This window comes from Patagioenas fasciata, chromosome 5, assembly GCF_037038585.1.
Source record: "Patagioenas fasciata isolate bPatFas1 chromosome 5, bPatFas1.hap1, whole genome shotgun sequence".
NCBI lineage: Eukaryota > Metazoa > Chordata > Aves > Columbiformes > Columbidae > Patagioenas > Patagioenas fasciata.
Window position 1 is genome coordinate 23,096,851 of NC_092524.1, and position 20,517 is coordinate 23,117,367.

A 20,517-nucleotide genomic window follows, 5' to 3' on the forward strand; every position below is an offset into this window, starting at 1 on the left:
CAAAAAATTAGGAAGTAGCTTCACATTGTACTTCTGCAAAAGTAAAACAGAATATATCTTGCAAGAAGTTTTGCATTTTCACTTTTTGATCATTTCATAAGATTATGAATTGCTACAAAACTTGTTTTTTCTCTGTGAAAATGAAAATCTCTAGATGCCTTAGATTTCAGTGCAGTAAATTTAATACAGGAGGAGTAATTAAATGTATGTGTTTAAAAAGACAACAGCTATGTCAAATTATTGGTAATTTTTCATGTAACTACTGAAAATTTTCTGGAAAGTACTGGAGACCATTCACAAAATGTGATCATTTTATAGGTCTTAAATGATAAATCTAATACATTAACTTTTTGCACATGGGCAGCTCTCCCATAGGAAAAATGTATAACAACAACTAAAATGATATAATACTTGTCTGGAAGGAACATATTCAGGTCAACATTTAAAGCCCAGAAAGTACCTTTGTACCTGTTACTTTGCTTTGGTAGATACAAAGTCTTATGCAAGGGTATTCCTAGGGGACTGATGATGAATAAACTTGAGTGCAAGAAGTAAAAGTAGCATTTCAGGCAGCAAGAAAAAACAGTGTTTCCTTTCTCTTTTTTTTTTGTCTGTGATTACTGCTGTAGTTAGTAGACTAGTGTTAGGAGGAGCTTGTGGTTCTATAGAGGTGTGACAACAAATTGAGGAATGGAAAATGAAGTGCTTGCAGATGTATGCATCTGATTCTCAGATTTTTCAAAGTGGAGAAGATTTGATGCAGTAAGAAAAATTTCCAGTCTGTTCATTTTATATTACTTTTTATTAAAAATTTCAGTTCCTTTTCTGGAAAGCCTCCTCAACTCAGTTGCTTTTAGTAGAAGTTGATTTCATTGAAAGCAACAGTTGGACTGAGAGGGATGCAAAAATAATTTAAATGTTCTTCTTCTGAACAAATAAGTTTATACAAGAATTTTGGTGGCCTTATATTTGTAAACAGGGCCTAAATTCTTTGTATGAAACTGCATAGCAGGAGGATTTTATCGTATTTACTGCTGCTGTATTAAAAAAAAAAAAAAAGAAAATATTTGTTGGCTTTGTTTTAAAAGTGATTGCTTTTGTTCTCTGTAGTAAAAGTAAAAAATTATGTTTTAAAACTCCTGTTCAGTTACTTTCTTGAGTCCAGAGAAGAGTTGATAGAATTGCTTACTATACTTTTTGGATACAATTTACCTTTATCCTTTCTGGCCTATTTATGTCATGTGAACCTGTTTCTAAATCCAGGATTAAACTTGCCTTGGTTAAATGCTATCTGACCACTGATTCTGTCTGTGTACCTTTGGACTGCTCCATGGACAGTGCTTCTTTTCGAGGCCATTTGACCTAGGACAATCATACACAAGCCACATTTGGGCTCATCTTTGACTTGGTATCCCACAGGCCTTTGGTTGGAAGAGACTCCTTGAGGTGATCTAGTCCAACTCTTGCTCAGGCAGGGCCATCTAGAGCAGGTTGTCCAGCTGGGTTGGAACACGTCTCCCTCTGACCTACTGTTGATCCTGAGGAATTTTAACATTTTTAAATATACTGAAAGTAACAATTAATATTTCTTTACAAGAAACCGAAGATCACTATAGGGCAACTTTGTTGTCCACCTTATCTTTGCTCTCCTAACATGTCTAATGGTCTGTCTTTGCGTAAAGAGAGATATGGCATAAAGAGTTAGACACAAGATCTGATGTATTAACAGTTGAGAATGCAACCAGTGAGGGGGAGGAAGACATGTCTTGATATTAACTCATTCTGCGTGTTGGAACAGAGTTGTCTAGTGAGCAGAAACCTAATTGTCCTACTTTGGAAGACATTGCAAAAGTGATGGAGCATAAAAAATTATCTACATTTCTTTTCCATAATCAGTATTTAAGGACCATTTAATTGAGAACTTGCTGAAGGCATAGAAGCAGAAAAAAAGGTAAAAAATAATACAGAATATCACAATGTTTAAATAAAATACCAATGTTAATTTTCAGACTGATTTCTGAAGCCTTTGATAAAATTTGAATACAATCTTTGTTGAACTTTCTCCATTGGTTTTTAGAGTGAAAGAATCCACTATATCTTCCATGGATATGTGGTGATCTTTCTGGGAGGGAGCTGGGTCTGTCTGGATCTTCTTATATTAGCAGCTGGTAATGAGTTTCAACAACAGCAGGAACAGCATAGAAGTATAGAGAGCTGAGAATCTGCAGGAATTGCAGCAAGAGTTGGGAACACGAAGGAGAAAATGAGCAGAAAAGATTTCACACTTCGATGCAGCACATGCATGTTTACTGTATACATGGGTATATATTCCTACTGAAATCATACATGTTCAGTCAGTGTTACACCAGAGATTGAAACAAAATCTGATTAATTGAGAGTGGAAGAATTAACTGTCAAAAGGGAATCATTAGTACATGAAAAAGTTTCTAAATTAGCCTCTGGTTTTTTGACCCACTTGTTATTCAATATGTTCCTCTTTAATGAACAGGAAAGTATAAACTCCTTTCCAATAAAGTTTATGTAAAACATGGTGCAGTAAAGAAATTGTCAGACAGATCAGTTATACACTATGTCTAGTTCACATGGTTAGCCTGTACCTTTTATTTTAATAGAGCTGCATGTAATATTTGGCAACTGTGAGCAGAAAACAGTTTGCTAGGGAGGAAACTGAATCCCACAAACAGCAATGAGAATTTCTTTTTTATGAATGATAAACGAGGAATGAAAATGAGATTCTGGTATACACATTTACCTTTTAGACCACACCTACCTCTGAATTATTCTTCCATTTTATTTTTCTGCTGATTTGATAATAGGATCTTCTAAACCGAAAATTTACACAATGACATTTGTCTCGTCTCTTCCTTCCAAATGTAATTAGTTTCTTTTTTTTCCCCCCCCATCCTTTCCCAATAAGTACATTGTTCCAGGCTGATGTCTTGCTCAATTAAGTGTTATCTTTGCTTCCAAGGCACAATCAGAACTTTGTTGGAAATGAGTCCATAACTTTTCATTATTAGAGCGAACCGTTAAAATTATTTTTCCCTGATGGCTGGCATAGAAGCAACGCCAAAATCTTGATAGCTCTTAAAGACCTTGCAGTACTAATTATTGTAAATGCTTGATGCACTGTTTGGCAGTCCAGATGGGATTAAGCTGACCTTTATACCACGTAATATTTCCCCATCACATTCGTCAAGCTTACATTCACCAGTTTCTGGAGTTTATAACATAACTGTGGTAGTGAATTTTTTTTTTTTTTTTTTTTTTTTTTTCTGCTGAGTGATTGGAAGGGCCTCAAAAGATCATCTAGTCCAATCCCCCTACTGGAGCAGGAAAACTGATCTAGCTGAGTACATTGAACACTGAGTTAGACATTCTGAATCTCCAGCGCAAGGAGTCTACATCTCTTCATTGCTGCAAAGTTACCAGGTGTTTTCTTCCAAAGCTTGTTCAGTAAATATCCAATGTGATGGAAAAGCCCATTTTTACGTTATTATAAAAATAATGGCTAAAAAAGCTGTGTAGATGCTCCCAAATTAGATGTAAAACATTTATATGCTGGGGGCCACCCAGCTGGGAAACATCTTGGTAGAAAAGGACCTGGGAGGCCTGGTGGACACCAAGCTGAACATGAGTCAGTAATGCATCCTTGCTGCAAAGAAGGCTAATGATATCCTGGGTTGCATCATACAAAGTATTTCCAGCAGGTCAAGGGAGGTGATCCTTCCCCTCTGCTCAGCACTGGTGAGACCACAACTGGAGTACTGTGTCTAGTTCTGGGCTCCCCAGTATGAAAGACACAGACAGACTGGAGACAGTACAGTGAAGGGCCACTAAGATGATGAAGGACCCAGAGCATCTCTGCTATGAGGAAAGGCTGAGACACCTGAGACTGTTTAGCCTGGAGAAGAGAAGTCTCAGAGGGGAACTTAAAAGTTTATTTAAATACCCGAAGGGAGGGATTAACAAAGACAGAGCCAGGCTTTTTCAGTGGTGCCCAATAACAGGACCAGAGGCAATGAGCACAAACTGAAATTCCTTCTGAATGTCAAGAAAACATGTTTGTACTGTGAGGATGACAAAGCTGGATGACTGGCACAGGTTGCCCAGTGAAGTTATGGGCTCTCCATCCTCAGAGATATTTAAAAGCTGTCTGGACATTATCCTGTGCAACTGGCTTTAGATAACTCTGCTTGAGCAAGGGGGTTTGAATCAAATACCTCCAAAAGTCCCTTCCAACCTCAGCCAGTCTGTGATTCTGCGATTTATTAATAGTTTGGGGACTGATGGGAGTTCAGTCATGACAGTATAGATTGAAAGAAATGGCTAAAAATACTTACCTGAACCTTTACCCAGCCTCCTGGCATTACTGCCATAGCCAAGCCATTTCAATAGTCATAGGACTATTGAACTCTGGAGCTCATGTACATATCTTTGCTTTCCACAGCTGCTTCTGTTATTTGGTTTTTGTATTTTACTTAGTGAAGAATGAAAATACCCTGGATTCATTATTGCATTTACTGTGTTTAAGCCAATTTCATTTTCATTCAGTTGAACATTTTCTTTGTAAACATGAGAAGAGGGTGCTTAACTGCTTTTGCAAAAAAGTTTTCTTGCCATGTGAAAAGACAATACTCTGAGATCTGCTGCTAGAATGACTAAAGAAAATCTTACACATGATCTCTTGGTTTATTATTGTTCATATGTTCTTTAAAATTACTTCAGTTCACCTTACTGAAAGCAAAGATGATACTGCAATTGATCAAAGTTGTAACTTTAATTTTTTTTTTTTTAATGAATGTGTCGTTATCATTCACAAGTAGTATTTAGCCAAATACAAGATCGCTAAACAAACATAATAGAAAAACAAAAATATAACCATGCAGACTGTAAGATCTACTTTGAGACAGTAATTCTGCTGCTTCTGCCCTTATGGTAACTTCAGTATCTTGTGATTAAAACCATATGAAACTTTGATATTGGATTCAAGAGGCAAGATGGATGTATATATTACAAAGGAGCTGCTCTAGATGGCTACCACAGTACTTCTGAGATCACAAAATTGCGATGATTTTGGTGAAAGCATCAGAGTTCCCTGTGAAACCTGCTTATTGTAGACTTAAACAAGTTTTTGTGAACTTGTTAGTTGTTCTTCATGAAATGAATATAAGAAAGGTTATCAAGGCCATAACTCTTTTTTTTTTTTGAAAAAGTCCTAACTAACTCCAAGTACCTCTTACTGTGGAAGTACCAGGTTTGTTCCTGAGACTTTTTTCTAAATAATGGTTGCATTCTTGGTCACTGAAATAATTTAGGGCTTTGCTTAATGTAGGCTGGCAGGAAAAGAGCATGAAGCTTGTCGGAGTGGTCCTCCATTAGTATTTATGTAGATAGTATTGTCTGTTTATAAATCCCTGATCTTCTCTGTCCCTGTACAAATATTTTGCCTTATTTCCATGGAGGTAATTATGCACAGACCACACAAAATTCCTACAATTCCTCTCAGCAAAGTAGTGTATCTATTTGAGCTCATTTTTGAATTATACACATCTTCAGGTATCCAAACCAATGTGGCTTAAACATAAAAAATTAGTCTGTTGGTCCTGTCAAAGAAAATTATTTTCAACATTCTGTGTTGCCCCCTGCTTTGCTGGGTTCTATTATTTTTTGTCATTCTCTTTGGGACTGATTTTATAGGAAAATGAGCCTCATTGTCAGAAATTTTTTCTCACATGCTGTAAAATTCTGATCACTATGTGCACTCCTTCTCAAGCCAATGAGATCACATACATCAGTATTTACCACAAAGTAATGTATTTGCTCTTGTAAGAGAGAACTGTGAAGAATTTTTGCAACATTGACCTACCGAGTTCTAATTGCAGTAAAATATAAATTACTGTCTCTGGGCAACATAATAAGAGAGAGAGAATTAATGAATGAATATTTAACTTCATCTCTTCAAATGAGAAAATCCATTTTTGAGGAATTGTTTTGTTTGCACTGCATAAATGAATATCCAATCTGACCCGTTGAAGGAGAAAGTGTTAGGCTGAACACAAATATTTCTGCACTGATTAGCACTTCTTCATTTTATTGCTTAATCTAATAATATACATAAATGAGGACATAAATGCAAATCCATATTTCTATGAATATGCAATTAACTCAATTCCTAAGACAGAATTACAAAGTTCTTCAAAAATACAGAGTTCTAACCTGAGAGCGATCATAACCACTTTGCCTAAGGTGTTGAAGGAAATAGACGCTCAGGTTTTGTATTTTAGGGCAGAGGATTAGGGAAGAATCAAATAAAAAGAAAGGGAAAAAACTCATATGAAGAGGAAATTATTTCCTTCTAGTCGTGATCTCCTTGGTGGTGGAAAAACTGACAGTCATTGCTGCTTCGGGAGCACATGTCTTACAGTCTGCTAGGCACATGGGGGAAAAGATGCCACCAGCATCAGTAACTTTCTGTCCATATATTCTACACAAATATAGTAAATCTGTATGCTCTGAAATGCAGTGAGAATGTATAGTGGGTTGTCTTTCTAAAAAATTATTTTGAACATGGTGACAAAGTAGGGATCCAATCTCATCTCATACTATGCAATAATATTTACAGGAGTCAGCAGTCATAAAGATATATTCTTACATGCCCTCAAGTGAGTGCAGTTAAGAACATTTTTTGTTATAATTTTTATTTAATCTAGAAGATAAAAGGGTAACAGACCAGGCAGAAAGTTTCTCTGAAGTAACATGTTAATTCAACTTCTTTTTTTTCTCTTTTAGCATAATTCTCATTAGTCAAATGGGTAAAACAGAATAAAAATAAATTGTTCCTTTGTTGAATGACTGGAAGTACAGGTGAACATTTCTTCTACTAGGTGATATTATGAAAGATAGTAAAGAGTTGTGTTTCAGAGATTCTTCAGCAGGTAAACAATTTTCTTTCTCTTTGGGAATTTCTTTTCATCCTGAGCACTTTTTTTTGAACAAAATGTGCAATCATCAATAGTTCCTGAGCAGCAGCTAGGAATAATTGAAGCTGCCTGGAGTGTGAAATAGGCATTTGATGAGCCAGTATCACAAGCCATTAATAACTGTATGGTGACACAGAAACTGGTATTCAAGAGGGAATATGATAGAACATGTCTCTGTATCCAGTACCTTCAACCATGTGCTGTCAGTCATTACAGATATCCTGAGAATTACCACATGCTGAAGCTAGGCTGTTCACTGTGTGAAAACACCAGAGAATATGGACAGTTCACTGTCAAACACATATTCTATTTAAAGTTTTAAAGAATATTTCTGAGAGAACTTACATGGACTCAATTTTTTACCTAACATCCTGCCAGAGAAAAATGGGTTAAACAAGAGTTTTGTAAAACCTAAATGAAAAAATGTGAAACACCTGCTTCTTAAATTTAGGTAAGAATGTTGAGTACTTGTTGTGATGGAAGAGGCGAGATTACCTGTAGCAGGGAGAAAACAGGGCCTTTTGGAGAAAGGGGAAGTTAAGATATTAAAATGATGAGATGTCAAAAGTTTCTTCAGTGAGTTGTTAAGAGGAGACACTGTATGAGGATGCATGTTTTAGGTCTTGCTTCTGTCATAGTTAATATCAGTACTGTGGAATTATAGATTCTAGTGAGACGGAGACAAGACATTGAGATACCTGAATGCCTTTCACAAATTCAACTCCCTTACCTCCTGGTAGGCCAGCAAGTAAATCTATGTTTTGAAATGTTCACCTGAAATCACATTTTAAGTTCGCTTTCCTTATTTACAATATTTTTTCCTGTTTCCTTTAATTGTTGCTTTACTTTACTCCCTCCTAGCTCAGCTCCTAGTCTCTTCATTGCCACACTCTGATGTTTCCTAAGCAAAACAGTGTTTTCCATGCCTTCCACAGTGCTGAGCACTCAGTTTCTGACTTTAGGAAAATGCAATAAAGTGGCATTATAGAGGAAAACTTATTTTACTGTTTTATGAGTCATTGGTAGAAATAAAGACTTTATTGTTATAATTACTTGACTACACTTTTGAGCTATGCAGATCTGAAATGAGCTGAAAGCATGTATTTCATATTCAATTTATGAGATGTTAGAAATCAAAGAATATTTGATATGATTTGGTCAAATAACTCTACATTTCAAAACATACTTCAGGTCCCCTAAGGATAATTTAGGATTATATAAAGCAAAACACATTAAATATGATGAAAGCTTTCTATTTTTCATGCCTTAAATATGTAGGATTGATGTTGCTTTCCTTGGTGTTCCCTGTAATAAACATTCTTGCCTTTCCTAGAAAAGTATCAAAACATCAAAAAAATCTTGTTTTAAGTAATAATTTCCCATATTACATATCAGTTTTCCATATTTGATTACTTCACAGTGTGATGTGCCTGGGCAGAATTTAGCTTACACAGTTCAGGAAAAAACTCAGAAAACTTGTTTTGCCATTGGCTCACCTCCTCAGTAGCAAACTTGGTGGATTTAGAGCAGAATATAGTGGTAAGCATACACAATGGCAGTAGTTTGAATTAATTTTGCCCAGTTATAAGTAAGAGAAACAGAAAATGGTGTATAATAATATCTCAGTGGTATCAGTGATCAGTTAGCTACATGAGCTCTCTCTTCGACAAGAATTAAGAGGCAGTCTAATATGGATGACACAATTGTGGCTGTTTACTACAGACTACCTGATCAGGAAGAGGAAGTTGATGAGGCTTTCTACAGACAGCTGAAAGCAGCCTCATTATCAGAGGCACTGGTTCTCACGGGGGACTTCAACCACCCTGATATCTGCTGGGAAATACAACACAGCTCAGCATACAGAATCCAGGAGGTTCCTGCAGATCGTTGATGATAACTTTTTGACACAGGTGGTGAAGGAGTCAATGAGGAGAAGTGTGTTACTGGACCTTGTCCTAACAAACCAAGAAGGACTGATTGGAGATGTGAAGGCTAGGGACAGCCTCAGCTGCAGTGACCATTAGATGGTAGAGTTCAGGATCCTGCATGAAGGAAGCAGGGCAATAAGTAGGATTACAACCATGGACTTCAGGAGGGTTAACTTTAGCCTCTTCAAGATCCTGCTTGGAGGAATCCTCTGGGTTAAGGCTCTAGAAGGTAGGGGGGGCCCAAGAGAACTTGAATACCTAATAATTATGTGTGTCAGCCCTATTGCTCCCCAAATAGCACCCAGAACCTCACCCAGAGTTCCCTATAGAGTGGACAAGCCAAGTCAAATATCTCTAAATGAGATCTATATGGGCAATTTCCTATAGCTATGGTGGGAAATGTTTAGAGGAAGAGGGCTATTTCTAAAATCTCACATTCCTCTGAGGTTTAGTTAGATTTCTCAGTTTTCTAAGAAAATATTTCCATTCACACAGCATCATACCTCTAAACAACTCCTTGAACGTTGGTATCTAGCATCAAAAGTATATATAAAGCAGTATCTGAAAGAATAAAGTCCTGCTTCTCCACAGAGAAAACTGGGTTTCTCATTTAAAATATGATCAGTAGTAGCAGTAGTGACTTTGCACTGGATTTTCCCCTTGTCTATAAAGAACTGATCTGTTTTAGTACCAACATTATTTAAAGCTGATCAGGATTAAGAATCTCAAGGAAATCAGAAAAATCGGAACCAAGTTATCACAGAGAGATACTGAGAAGTGGTTCTTTGATTTGGGTTGATATCATGGCTGAATTCTACTGAGGAATCCCTTTTTCATGTATTCTTGTAGTTTTGTTTGTTAAATATGTGATGGGTCATTCAGAAAGTTTATTGTTTCACACACACATATATATGTAATATTATAAATATATATATATATACACAAGTGTCTTTCGATGACTACATGATATCGTGGAGCTTTCAGCCTTCATTTGCATGATGAAAGGAAAATAGATGCAAAGAAACCTGATACCACAACTATATTTTGTTTTCCTTTCTTTTTAAAAATATTCTGACGAGAACCTAATGTGATTTACAGCCAAACCAGAAATTATATTTCTGCTACAACTCCTCTCATTTAAAAAAAAAAAAAAAATTGTCTCCACAAAAGCTAACACTGTTAATAATTGCATAGAAATCCAAATAGCAGAGCAACTCTGCAGAAATACAGAGGAATAATTAAACCAATTAATCCTTGAATGCCAGTTTGGTAGTTTCTATAATTTATTTGCATAGATGAGACCTTTATTTCTGTTAAGATGATGTTGAGGATTTCTGCAAGTTCAGAACAAATTGTAACTATACCCCCCAAACAAACACCCCGAAACAAACAAACTAAAATGAAAAAAACAAAACAAAACAAAACACAACCGTGTAACAAACTGTGTAACTGTGTGGAGCTTCTCAACTGACATGCAATTTCTTGGCTATAATAGAGAGATTTCGTTGCCAAATACTTCTCCTGGCTATTTTTGCCTTTCCTTCACTCATATGTAGCCACATGCAAATGAAATAAATGATTGGACTATGGTGGATGTTGAGAAAAATGTGTTTGTGCATTTAGAAACTGGAGTTTATTTATAAACCCCACAGGTAGCTTCTGATCCAGTTTCAAAAAGCTTTTGAAAATAATGTGTTTGATGCTGAATTAAAAATAAATTTCAGAAAGTGAATTTCTGTTTATCCAGAATGAGCGCAAGTAGATGGTCACTGCATGTAGATACTGACTGAGAAAAAGCAGTCTTAATTGTTGAGTGGAAATGAGTTATCTATCTGTATCATCACGGTTCATGTGTCCTTCTGCAAGCTTGTATCTGATTTGAGATTATGGCTTAAAGCAGGTTTCTGAATGCTCCCCAGGCTCACCTTTTCTGTGCTGTTTGCACCTCTTTCCACTTCACAGCAATCATCAGAGAAGAAAATTCTGATGTGCCTTTGATGTAACAGAGAGGTTTATAGAAATTCTTGAGACTTTGGACCAGTTTCCTTACTCCTCTGATCTGTTGGGTTTTATGATATATATAGGGAGTAAGGTCAACATAATATTTGGCCTAGTGAGACATATTGGTCCTACATTTGTAAGTGTTCAGCCTTAGGGACAGGTTTTGCTCGCTAACCAAAGCTTAACTTTACAACTGAAACGGGGAAATCCTTGATTTTAATACTTGGAACAGACCCAATGTCTAAGACACTATTCCCTTTTTGTCATACTGTTAAATTTGAGGTCATTGAGAGACACATCTGAGTGCCTTTTGGGTTGTACATTGATCATACTTCTTCCGAAGACAGGCTGAACATCTGAAGTCAGATTGCTTTCCACACAGTCTTGCAGACTGATTGATAGGTAGTACTCAGATCTCGAAATGCTGAAAGAGTTCTAGCTGTCAAAAAATTCTGTTTTTCTTGGGAAAAGTATTTTTACACTGGTATGTAAAAAGAATCTCTGCTTAGGTCAAGAAATTACTTTTCTACCTCTAGGAGGATAACTCCATTTTACAGTTTTTACATTCAGGACAAGAGGCCAAAATCTAAATATAAAGAGGGTCAAACCGTGGCTTGTGATCCTTGCCTAGCTTCATTCTGGGAATACTTAGCAATGGGGAAAGCTCAGCTGGGACCTAAACCTCTGGTGAATTTGAGTCTCTGCCTCTAGGAAAGAATGTCTGAGGCCAGTGTTGCTGGGTGTCCCTGTACGTTCATCTAATTTCTGCCCCAATACGGAAAAGGAGACATCATCACGTGAACCTCTTCTGGAACTCCCCTCTTCTCCCCCACAAGACAACTTGTCTTGTGGCTCTCAGATTAAGGATGGTACTTCAGTCTTGCTTGTATTATCAGTGTTGCATGGCTAAAACCATGTACAAGAATGAGCATTGTAGTGTCATCAGAAGAACAATATATAAGTATCTTTTGACTGACATCTCTGTCTCTCTAGAGTTGTTGTTTTCAGTGACAAAGAAAGTATCTCCTGGCAGATCATATGCTTGTTTCTTACTCTACTACTATATTTATAAAAGGGCATTATGTATTTCCTGTTTCTGAGCTGCACATCAGAAATAATTCATAGACCACATTAAAATAATGCAAACCAGAAAATAACATGTTTAGCCCAGTCCTGGTACCCATGTTTCAAATAGTGTGTCCCTTTTCTCTATGATTTATTTCCCTCTGTACCACTCCACTTGTAAGAATTTACGAAACAAGTCAGAGCTGCATGGTTATTATTTCCAATATTCCCTAGCAACAGTTACCATTCTAAAAAGTGATCATTATTTCCAGAGTAATAGCTCAGCATGGGAAGCACTGTAAAATGTGTAATAGCATGGCAAAGAGAGAGATCACTACACGTCACTTTGGGATAACTCTTTTTTATATAGATTTTTTCTTTACAATGCCTGTGACTTGAATTCTCAGTTTAGTTAGGCTTCAAACCTTATTTTTTCTCTTGTTTATGTTAAAATCAATTACTGAATCTGTGAAGCAGTAGCAATTGTTCTGAGATCTTGATCCTGTGAGGCTCTGATTGCACTGCACAGCCCAGAACGTGGTGCCAAGACAAAATCACTGAGTGGAGGAAAGTGTAGGTAAGTTGGTGCTTCTTTTTGAGCACAAAGTAAGAGACTATAAAGAATGAACTTCTTAAATTCATACTCAGACTATTCCTCATCTTTTTTCTGGTAATCATTTGTCTGCTGATAATCAGGAATGATAAAATGGACTAATGAGGAATGTAAAATCCAGGATGTCTGTGATATGAGCAGTAACATGAATAGAGATGAGACAGTTTAAAATACAAAAGTTCTTTCACATAAAGTAATTAATATGTGTCCCAAGAACCAGAGGAAGCTACTGGCTGAGCTTGAGCCTGCAAGTAGTGTGACTGAAACCACCCCTTGTCTGCAGTAAAGTCTCTGAGGAGTGGCAAATCCAACCAGGATATGATTAATTCCTAGTGTAGGTTTCAGTGACTGTTCAGATGTTTAGTATAGCAGTTGAGATGTGGGATCCTCTGAAGTGAATCACAGACTCATAGTTAAAATTACCCAGTCATTCAGCAAAGATCATAGAATCACAGAATCACAGAATGTCCTGCGTTGGAAGGGACCCACAAGGATCACTGAGTCCAACTCCTGTCCCTGCATAGGACAAGCCCAAAATTCACACCATGTGTCTGAGGGCACTGTCCCGATACTTCTTGAATATAGTAAGGCTTGCCACCATGATCACCTCCCTGGAGAGCCCATTCCAGTGCTCCACCACCCTCTGGGTGAAGAATCTTTTTCTAATGTCCAACGTAAATCTCCCCTGGCACATCTTCCTGCCATTCCCTTGGGTCCTATCATTGGTCGCTAGAGACAAGAGATCAGTGCCTGGCCCTCCTCCCCCACTTGTGAGGAAGCTGTAGACCGCGATGAGGTCTCCCCTCCATCTCCTCTTCTCCAGGCTGAAGAAACCAAGTGACTTTAGCTGCTCCTCATATGGTTTTCCCTCCAAACCTTTAACCGACTTCATGGATGAGCATGTTCTGAGAAGCTATTCCACTATATAGCCAGTATCGTAGTAGAACCTTCATAGTATTCAGCTTATTTTTTTCCTGTCTGAATTTTATCACTTATTCCAGTTGAATCTCAGGAGGAATTTTCCTAGTCTTACTTGGCCAGGCTTCCTTATTGCTAAAGAACTTCTTACTTGTCAAGGTCAAAATCTGCTACTGAATAGGCTGTTGCTTCAGTTTATATCCATACCAGCAAAGACTGAAATCTTGGAGAGCCTTGAAAAAGAAAAAAAAAAAAAAACAATAAGGTGGGGAAAGGACAGACTGCCTCAGATTTTAGTGGGACATATGCCCTTTCTTATCTGAAAGGTCACAAGCAGTGTTACTGGTGACTTATTACTAAATCTTGCAATGTGCTGTGTTCTTTAGATAAGCTCAACTCAAGAGACTAAGGACAGGACTTCAGCATACAGTAGAAGAGGGTGAAGAGATGTCCCCAACTAGTACTTCAACATGGTGTAGTGTCAAGCTATGTAGAGGCAAGAGTTCCTGAAAGATGTAGATCACTATCAGAATGCAGCTGGTCCTGTCCAGTTAGGTTAATCTACAAGGCTAATTAGATCACAAGCAATGTCTTACAACTGTGTCTGTGATGTTTCCAGCTCCAAAGCAGGCTCAACTGGCAGCAGACTAGAGCTGTCTTTGCTATGCAGATGTGTGTATATATGCTAAACTACCTGATCCTTGAGGAAATATGAGGACACAAACAAAGCCATGCAGCCATAGGTTCAGTTTGCTTAGGCCTTCTGGCCTAAGCAAAATGGAGCAACTTCAACACAAACGCTTGAGAGACAGTCAGCTCAAGGGGACAAAGCTGTCCTCTAGGCTAGTGCACAGTTTTGGGAGAGCACATGTGATTGAAACAGCTGGTAAAGGGCTTAAATTTGTGACTTCTGCACCCCAGACAAAAAAACAGTACAATCAAATACTCTGGTCTTACTCACTCATATGTGTGTATTTAGTCTTAGAGTCTTGGCTGCATTCTAATTCAGATAATCACAATCTTAATCAAGACTGTAACCTATATTTTCAGTTAGAGAAAAACTATATTTCTATTCTCTGAAATTCTCATGCTTAACAATATTGTGCAAAGGATCTGCTCTGCCCTCTACACGATGCACCCATATTTTGGAAGGAAATGAGTAAACTCTTAAGAGATGCACTCTGAACCATCTCAGACATTCAGTAAGAGTTTCTGGCTGCCTGTGACTAACACCATATAGTGTATTTTTACCTTTTATTTCTCTTCAATTAGTTCTGTAATGACCTAAGCTAGAAAAAATGCAAGCATTCTGGAATTGCTAAGTTCAGCAAAGACTGGGCCATGTGGACTGGGTTTCAGATATCTGTATGTAGAAAAATGTGTCATTAAGAAGAGAGGAGAAACTAGCTAGGCTAGGATTGAGGAACTGAATTTGAATATGGGAGGGAGAAGTTAAAAGGAATCCTTAAATAGTTGAGGTAAGCTTTATTATCCTTATATCTTTATTCTAACTAGACTGTTGAACATTCATAGCATGCCTATCTCACATCTGTGCCCCTTGAGATATGCCTCATATACTTCATCACTTAGGGGATAATACATTTGTAAGAGTTAATGTTGATGTAGATCTATCCTTCCTGGACTAACTAATACCAAACAGTTACTTTCCTCCCGTATAAGGGAAAGGAGCTTTGCAGGAGTGCACTCAACACACTCCATTTTGTCCCAAGACTCTCAAAAAACTGTTCAGTGATGCTCTTTCTATGGTACTAGCTAGCAGTTCCTGCTTGCTAGATAGTACTGTGTGGAGTTCGTTGTAGTACCAGGCCTATCAGACTGACAGGACATTTTTTTCCTGCCTTCTATTATCTCTGCCTCTCTTACCAATTCCCCTACAGAAAATTTTCATTAAATTCTTGTAACAATTTAAGAGGGTTGGTTATAGAAAGCAGACTGAATGGAGTATAAATCCCAACTAAATCTTTATGTTTATAAATATATTTATCTTAATGTATATTGCAAAAGATAGGAAGAAGGGCTTTACTGATGAGACTTCCAGGTACAATGGGCAGCAGATAAGTTGCAGACTCTCTTGCTAGTTCTCATATCCATTTATACATCACCGAGTGTGCTCTCAATCATATCTTTGAAATCTCAGATGATTCAGAGATAATTTCTTATACATTCAGTGCAAGTTGGCTGAAACTTTAACATTTGAAGAAGTCTTAATATAATTGCTTTCCAGATCTGACTTGTCCAAAATGCTGTTCAGACATGACCTTCTTAATCCTTCCAACCCTTCAATAAAATGTTTAGCATATACAAGTAGCATTTTAGAGGTGAACCAATAACTCATAATACTTCATTGCCAGTTGTACATTTCTGCAAATTAAAATTTTGTGAATATATTGCAAATATTTTAGACAAGCATTATTCAGAAGAACCTGGCAAATTCCTGAATAAATGTTTTCTTTACAAATGAACCACAAATTATTGAAAAAGTAGTATGCAGGAATCAAAAAATGTTACGGGCTGGTTAGCAATGATGATCATGTGATACTGTGTCATTTGATGACTAGTGTATTTATATAAATCACCAGCACAGGGCATTTTTTTGTTTTAAATTTAGAATCCCATAAAACATTTAATTTCTTTTTTTTTTTTTTCCCTATATGGAATTTCTGTCTGTCTAATATCTCTTGTAGGTAGATCCTGTCACTTCAAATATCCCTCAAAAGACAACCCAAAAGGACTGCAACTGAATGCAAGCACATTTTCAAAATCGTATTCAAGGTAATATTTTTTTTCTTAACTTCAGTAAGATATTGTCACTCACTATTACAAAAGACAAATCAAATAAACCACAAGTAATACCAGCTTTTGGTCAACAAGAAACATAGGTTCTCAAACACAGCTGTGTTATTCTAGGTATGTAATGAAAGAAATAAACTTAAATACTTAATTGAACTCTTACCAATTATGCAATAATATCCCAAATGAGTGTTTACTTTTTATTTCTAAAGTATTTGCTTTCATTGTTACTTAAGCCAAGCTGTTAAGTAGGCAGTGGATGTGTGGTCCAGTGTGACAATTCCCAATTCTAAGATAAACACACTGTGTTGTAATAGCATTCAGCTCCTCCCTTGTCTGTTTCTTTACCAGAAATGCAGGAACATGGAAATGTGCAAAAATAGAGTTTCTGTCTCATGAATTTTATGAAATCTATTTTCTGTGTCTCTGTCCCAGCTTCACACAGAACTCCTTCCTGCAGAGTCACCCATAATTACCTTCTTTTGTTTATTTATATAGAAAAAGCAATTTCCTTCAGAAGTTGTTGTTTATTTTCATTGACAATTCCCACATAAATTATGTACAGCTCAGAAATGCAAAATGCTTTCCTTACTGCCACCTCTATACAATCTGAGTGAGCTCCTAGGGGCAAACTGGGAGTTGTGGGAGGCGGGGGTGTGTGTCCTGCCTTGTATATTCTCCATCCATGAATCACAGAATCACAGATTGGTTAGGGTTGGAAGGGACCTCTGGAGATCATCTAGTCCAACCTACCTACTAAAGCCTACCTGGTACACCTAGAGTAGACTGCACAGGAATGTGTCCAGGTGCATATTGAATGTCTCCAGAGAAGGAGACTCCACAACCTCTCTGGGCAGCCTGTTCCAGTGCTCTGGCACCCTCAAAGTAAAGAAGTTTTTCCTCATTTTCAGATGGAACCTCCTATGTTTCAGTCGCTGCCCGTTGCCCCTTGTCCTATCATTGGGCACCACTGAAAGGAGTCTGGTCCCATCCTCTTGACACCCACCCTTGAGATATTTCTAAACATTGATGAGATCTCTTCTCAACCTTCTCTTCTCCAGGCTGAAGAGACCCAGCTCTCTCAGTCTCTCTTCATAAGAAAGATGCTCTTAACCCCTAACCATCTTTGTAACTCTCCACTGGACTCCCTCCAGTAATTCCTGATCCTTCCTAAACTGGGGAGGAAGAGGTACTTAGTGTTGTTTGGACCTGAGGCACCTCCTTAGGCTCCCTGTTTTCCATTTGGGTCCAGGGAGAGAGCTGTCCTGGCTTTGGGTATGCCTGGGTAGAAAGGATCCAATCTTAATAAACTAGCTGCTGCTGTTGCGCCAGGAGGAGCCAAGTTCATTGATTCCTGGTTATGTTTAATTGGCAGAACTAACATGGTTTGAAAATATTTTTTGGGTGGGAAATGAAAAGGGCAAATGCTTGCACATCCAACAAGGTAAAAGGACTGCCTGTTTGTTGGAGAAGATAGTACTGCTGTAGCAATGCATTAATCTAAAGCCATATAAGAGGAGTAGACTGCTTGGTGTGTATTTCACACAGCAAGTTCAGCAGTCCAAAAACTAGCACTGCTATGCCTGTCAGCCTCCTCACCCCGTTCATCATATGCTGTGCACACACCTGCACCCTCCCTTCTAAAGCCAGACTGGAACCAGCTATTATCTCTCTCTCTGAAAACAAACATGAATATTATGGTCTAAAATTAGGATATTTTTCCTTCCCTTTCACCTTTTACAGGGTCATAGCTGACTAACAGGTAGACTGCTGAAATTTATTAAGTTTCTGTATATATACAGACCAGGTCTGGTTTTAGTGTTTTTCATAACTAGAAAAGACAGGCTTAATTATTCATTCCCACACTAAGTTTAGGGCACAGTTTAAATGTCACTATGTTATATGTGGCTATGGCAGGACTGGCATAAACAGACCTGGCGTGGACAGAAATTGTTCTATGAATGAATCCGACAAAAATTTGGTTTTTACTTTCTTTATTGTATCAGTGGCTATGAATCTGATGTAAGTCCTCTGTCCTCTCAGATTATATATATACATTGAAAAAATTAGCATGGTACACAGAGTTATCATAGTATAGATATGGGACTAAACCAAACACTGTTCACAGCTGGCTTGGCTCAAAATTCCTCAAAATCACTAGAAAACTTCTCTTGACTTTGAAGAGTTCTGGTCAGGTCCATATTAGCCATAAGAACCCCTGAGAATTTATCTGTAGGTACAGTTAACAGCTTGCTCATGCAGATATCGAGTATTTCCCAAATCATGTGAATGTTCGTATTTTCTAAAGCTCACCTGCTCTTCTGGATCTTTAAATATTTGATTTAATTATTCTAACATGCTGCACAGAAAGGAGAATGGATGAGAAAGGATGGGGGCTAAGAAAAAGGAGAAATAAGCGCAGACAAGAGAGAGGAGTCAAGGTAGAAGAAACAAAATCAAAAGGAAGAGAATGGAAAGACAATGGAGAAGAGAGTGAGGGAGATGAGAAAGAGCATATCCTGGAGATGACCCGGTAAAAGCTTGATTTAGTTATTGTTGAAAACGAAAAGAAAGGAGGAAGGGGAGGCGAGGGAAGGGAGGGGAAGGGAAATACAGAATGCTTGACACAGAGATGGCAGTTCATGCTCTGATATATGATTTTGCAGGTTCTTGTTGCATGGTGTGGGCTGGGACAGCAGTCAAGGGAGAGAGAAGGCAGAGAAAGACTGAAACTACATAAAGAGAAAATGTAAAATGTATCTCCCTTTGTCACTGCAGTTCCTCCTGTAATCCCCGCCCCCAGCCCTCTGCAGAGCTGCTTTTGGCTCAATTAGTCAGCATGTCTGTGCTGCATGCTTGGACATCTGGTGGCTTGGACATCTGCTGTGTGCAGGTTTCCTGCCCGATCTCCAACAGTGACATAGTAACTGGGTACAGTATTATGCAAGTTTGTGAACGGAGACTGGCACTGTCACTTCCTGCGCTCTGCTGGGAGCCATATAAGTCAGCCAGGGACTGAATGCTTTGGGATGGTGCTAGGAACAAGAAAACTGATGGGGCCACATGGTCTGCTGCAGGAGAAAGCTTGTTGCAAATGGTTTCTTCTGGCCTACTTGAGTGAATCTTCTTGTTAAGATTTTTGCTTGTATTGGATTAGTGAATTGTTTAGGCATCTGGGGCAAACCAGTAAAACAGGCTGATGAATCCACAGGGTAGGTGCCAAATCTGGATTGCTACCTTTTTCAGAAGTAAACAAGTAGGAGCCATTGTTCATCTTCCTAACCCTCTGCAGGACACAGGCTGCAAATTACATAGGAATAAAATGTTGATGGGTGTAGAACCAGGTGCCCAACTTCCCAAGGGAGTACTTTGCCCTCCAGTTAAAAGAGCAGCTTTTCTGGCTTAAACAAGAAAGGGCTCTTCTTATGCCTTTCCATCAGCACTCAGAGCCCAAGGAAAGTGTGCAGTACAGGTTTTGCTACATTGAAGCATTTACAACCATTTCCATTGCAAAACCTGATTTCAGGGTTGATCATGGAAATTAAATCCAGTCTGGAACACAGGAAATTATTGTAGTCTAGGGTCATGGGAGGAAATCTTATTTAAAATACCGTATCTTGTTGAGATTACAGTTAAATGGGTATAAAATCCTCCCTCCTCCCCCAAAACTGATTTACAGTCTCACAGACCAGCTGTAGTCTCTCCAGAATGTGCATTGCCATGACCAGAATTACCTGATGAGTTCTGTTTTTATATATTCACCAAGACTATATTCTTCAAGTCCCCAAAACAAGCTTGAAATTTCCACCAAAATATGTTCAGAAAAGGATTTTTAAGTGATTTTTTTTTTTTCTGCTGATAATATATACATATATATTTTTATTAGGAGCTTTCTTTTTCAAAGTTTCTGGTTTTTACAATGAAAATGTCAACTATTTTGACATAAACAGAATTCCTTTCTTGCCATCTTTCAACTGTTCCCATTTGATACTGAAACTGACCTCCATTGTGTAATTTTTTTCATTGTAAGTTCAGTTACATCTACTTTCTAATCTGTCCATGTAATAAAATCCAAATAAATACACAATATAGGGAGAGGCTGCCCCACAGTGGAATTTTGGCCTTTGACTTCAGCTGGGCCAGAATTTCATTCTCTATGGGATTCCCACAAAAAACC

At 37.9% G+C, this 20,517-nt stretch overlaps 2 protein-coding genes across 2 annotated transcripts in view; both read left to right on the plus strand.

The window, feature by feature from the left end:
- Window positions 1-16,253, plus strand: part of PDHX (pyruvate dehydrogenase complex component X) — a 135,937-nt gene extending 119,684 nt beyond the window's left edge. Inside the window, exon 12 of the mRNA XM_071809084.1 lies at window positions 16,235-16,253. Coding sequence (XP_071665185.1) covers window positions 16,235-16,238 — 4 coding nt within the window. The 3' untranslated portion in view covers window positions 16,239-16,253. The remainder of the gene's footprint in view (window positions 1-16,234) is intronic.
- Window positions 16,242-20,517, plus strand: part of CD44 (CD44 molecule (IN blood group)) — a 60,661-nt gene continuing 56,385 nt past the window's right edge. Inside the window, exon 1 of the mRNA XM_071809085.1 lies at window positions 16,242-16,322. Coding sequence (XP_071665186.1) covers window positions 16,292-16,322 — 31 coding nt within the window. The 5' untranslated portion in view covers window positions 16,242-16,291. The remainder of the gene's footprint in view (window positions 16,323-20,517) is intronic.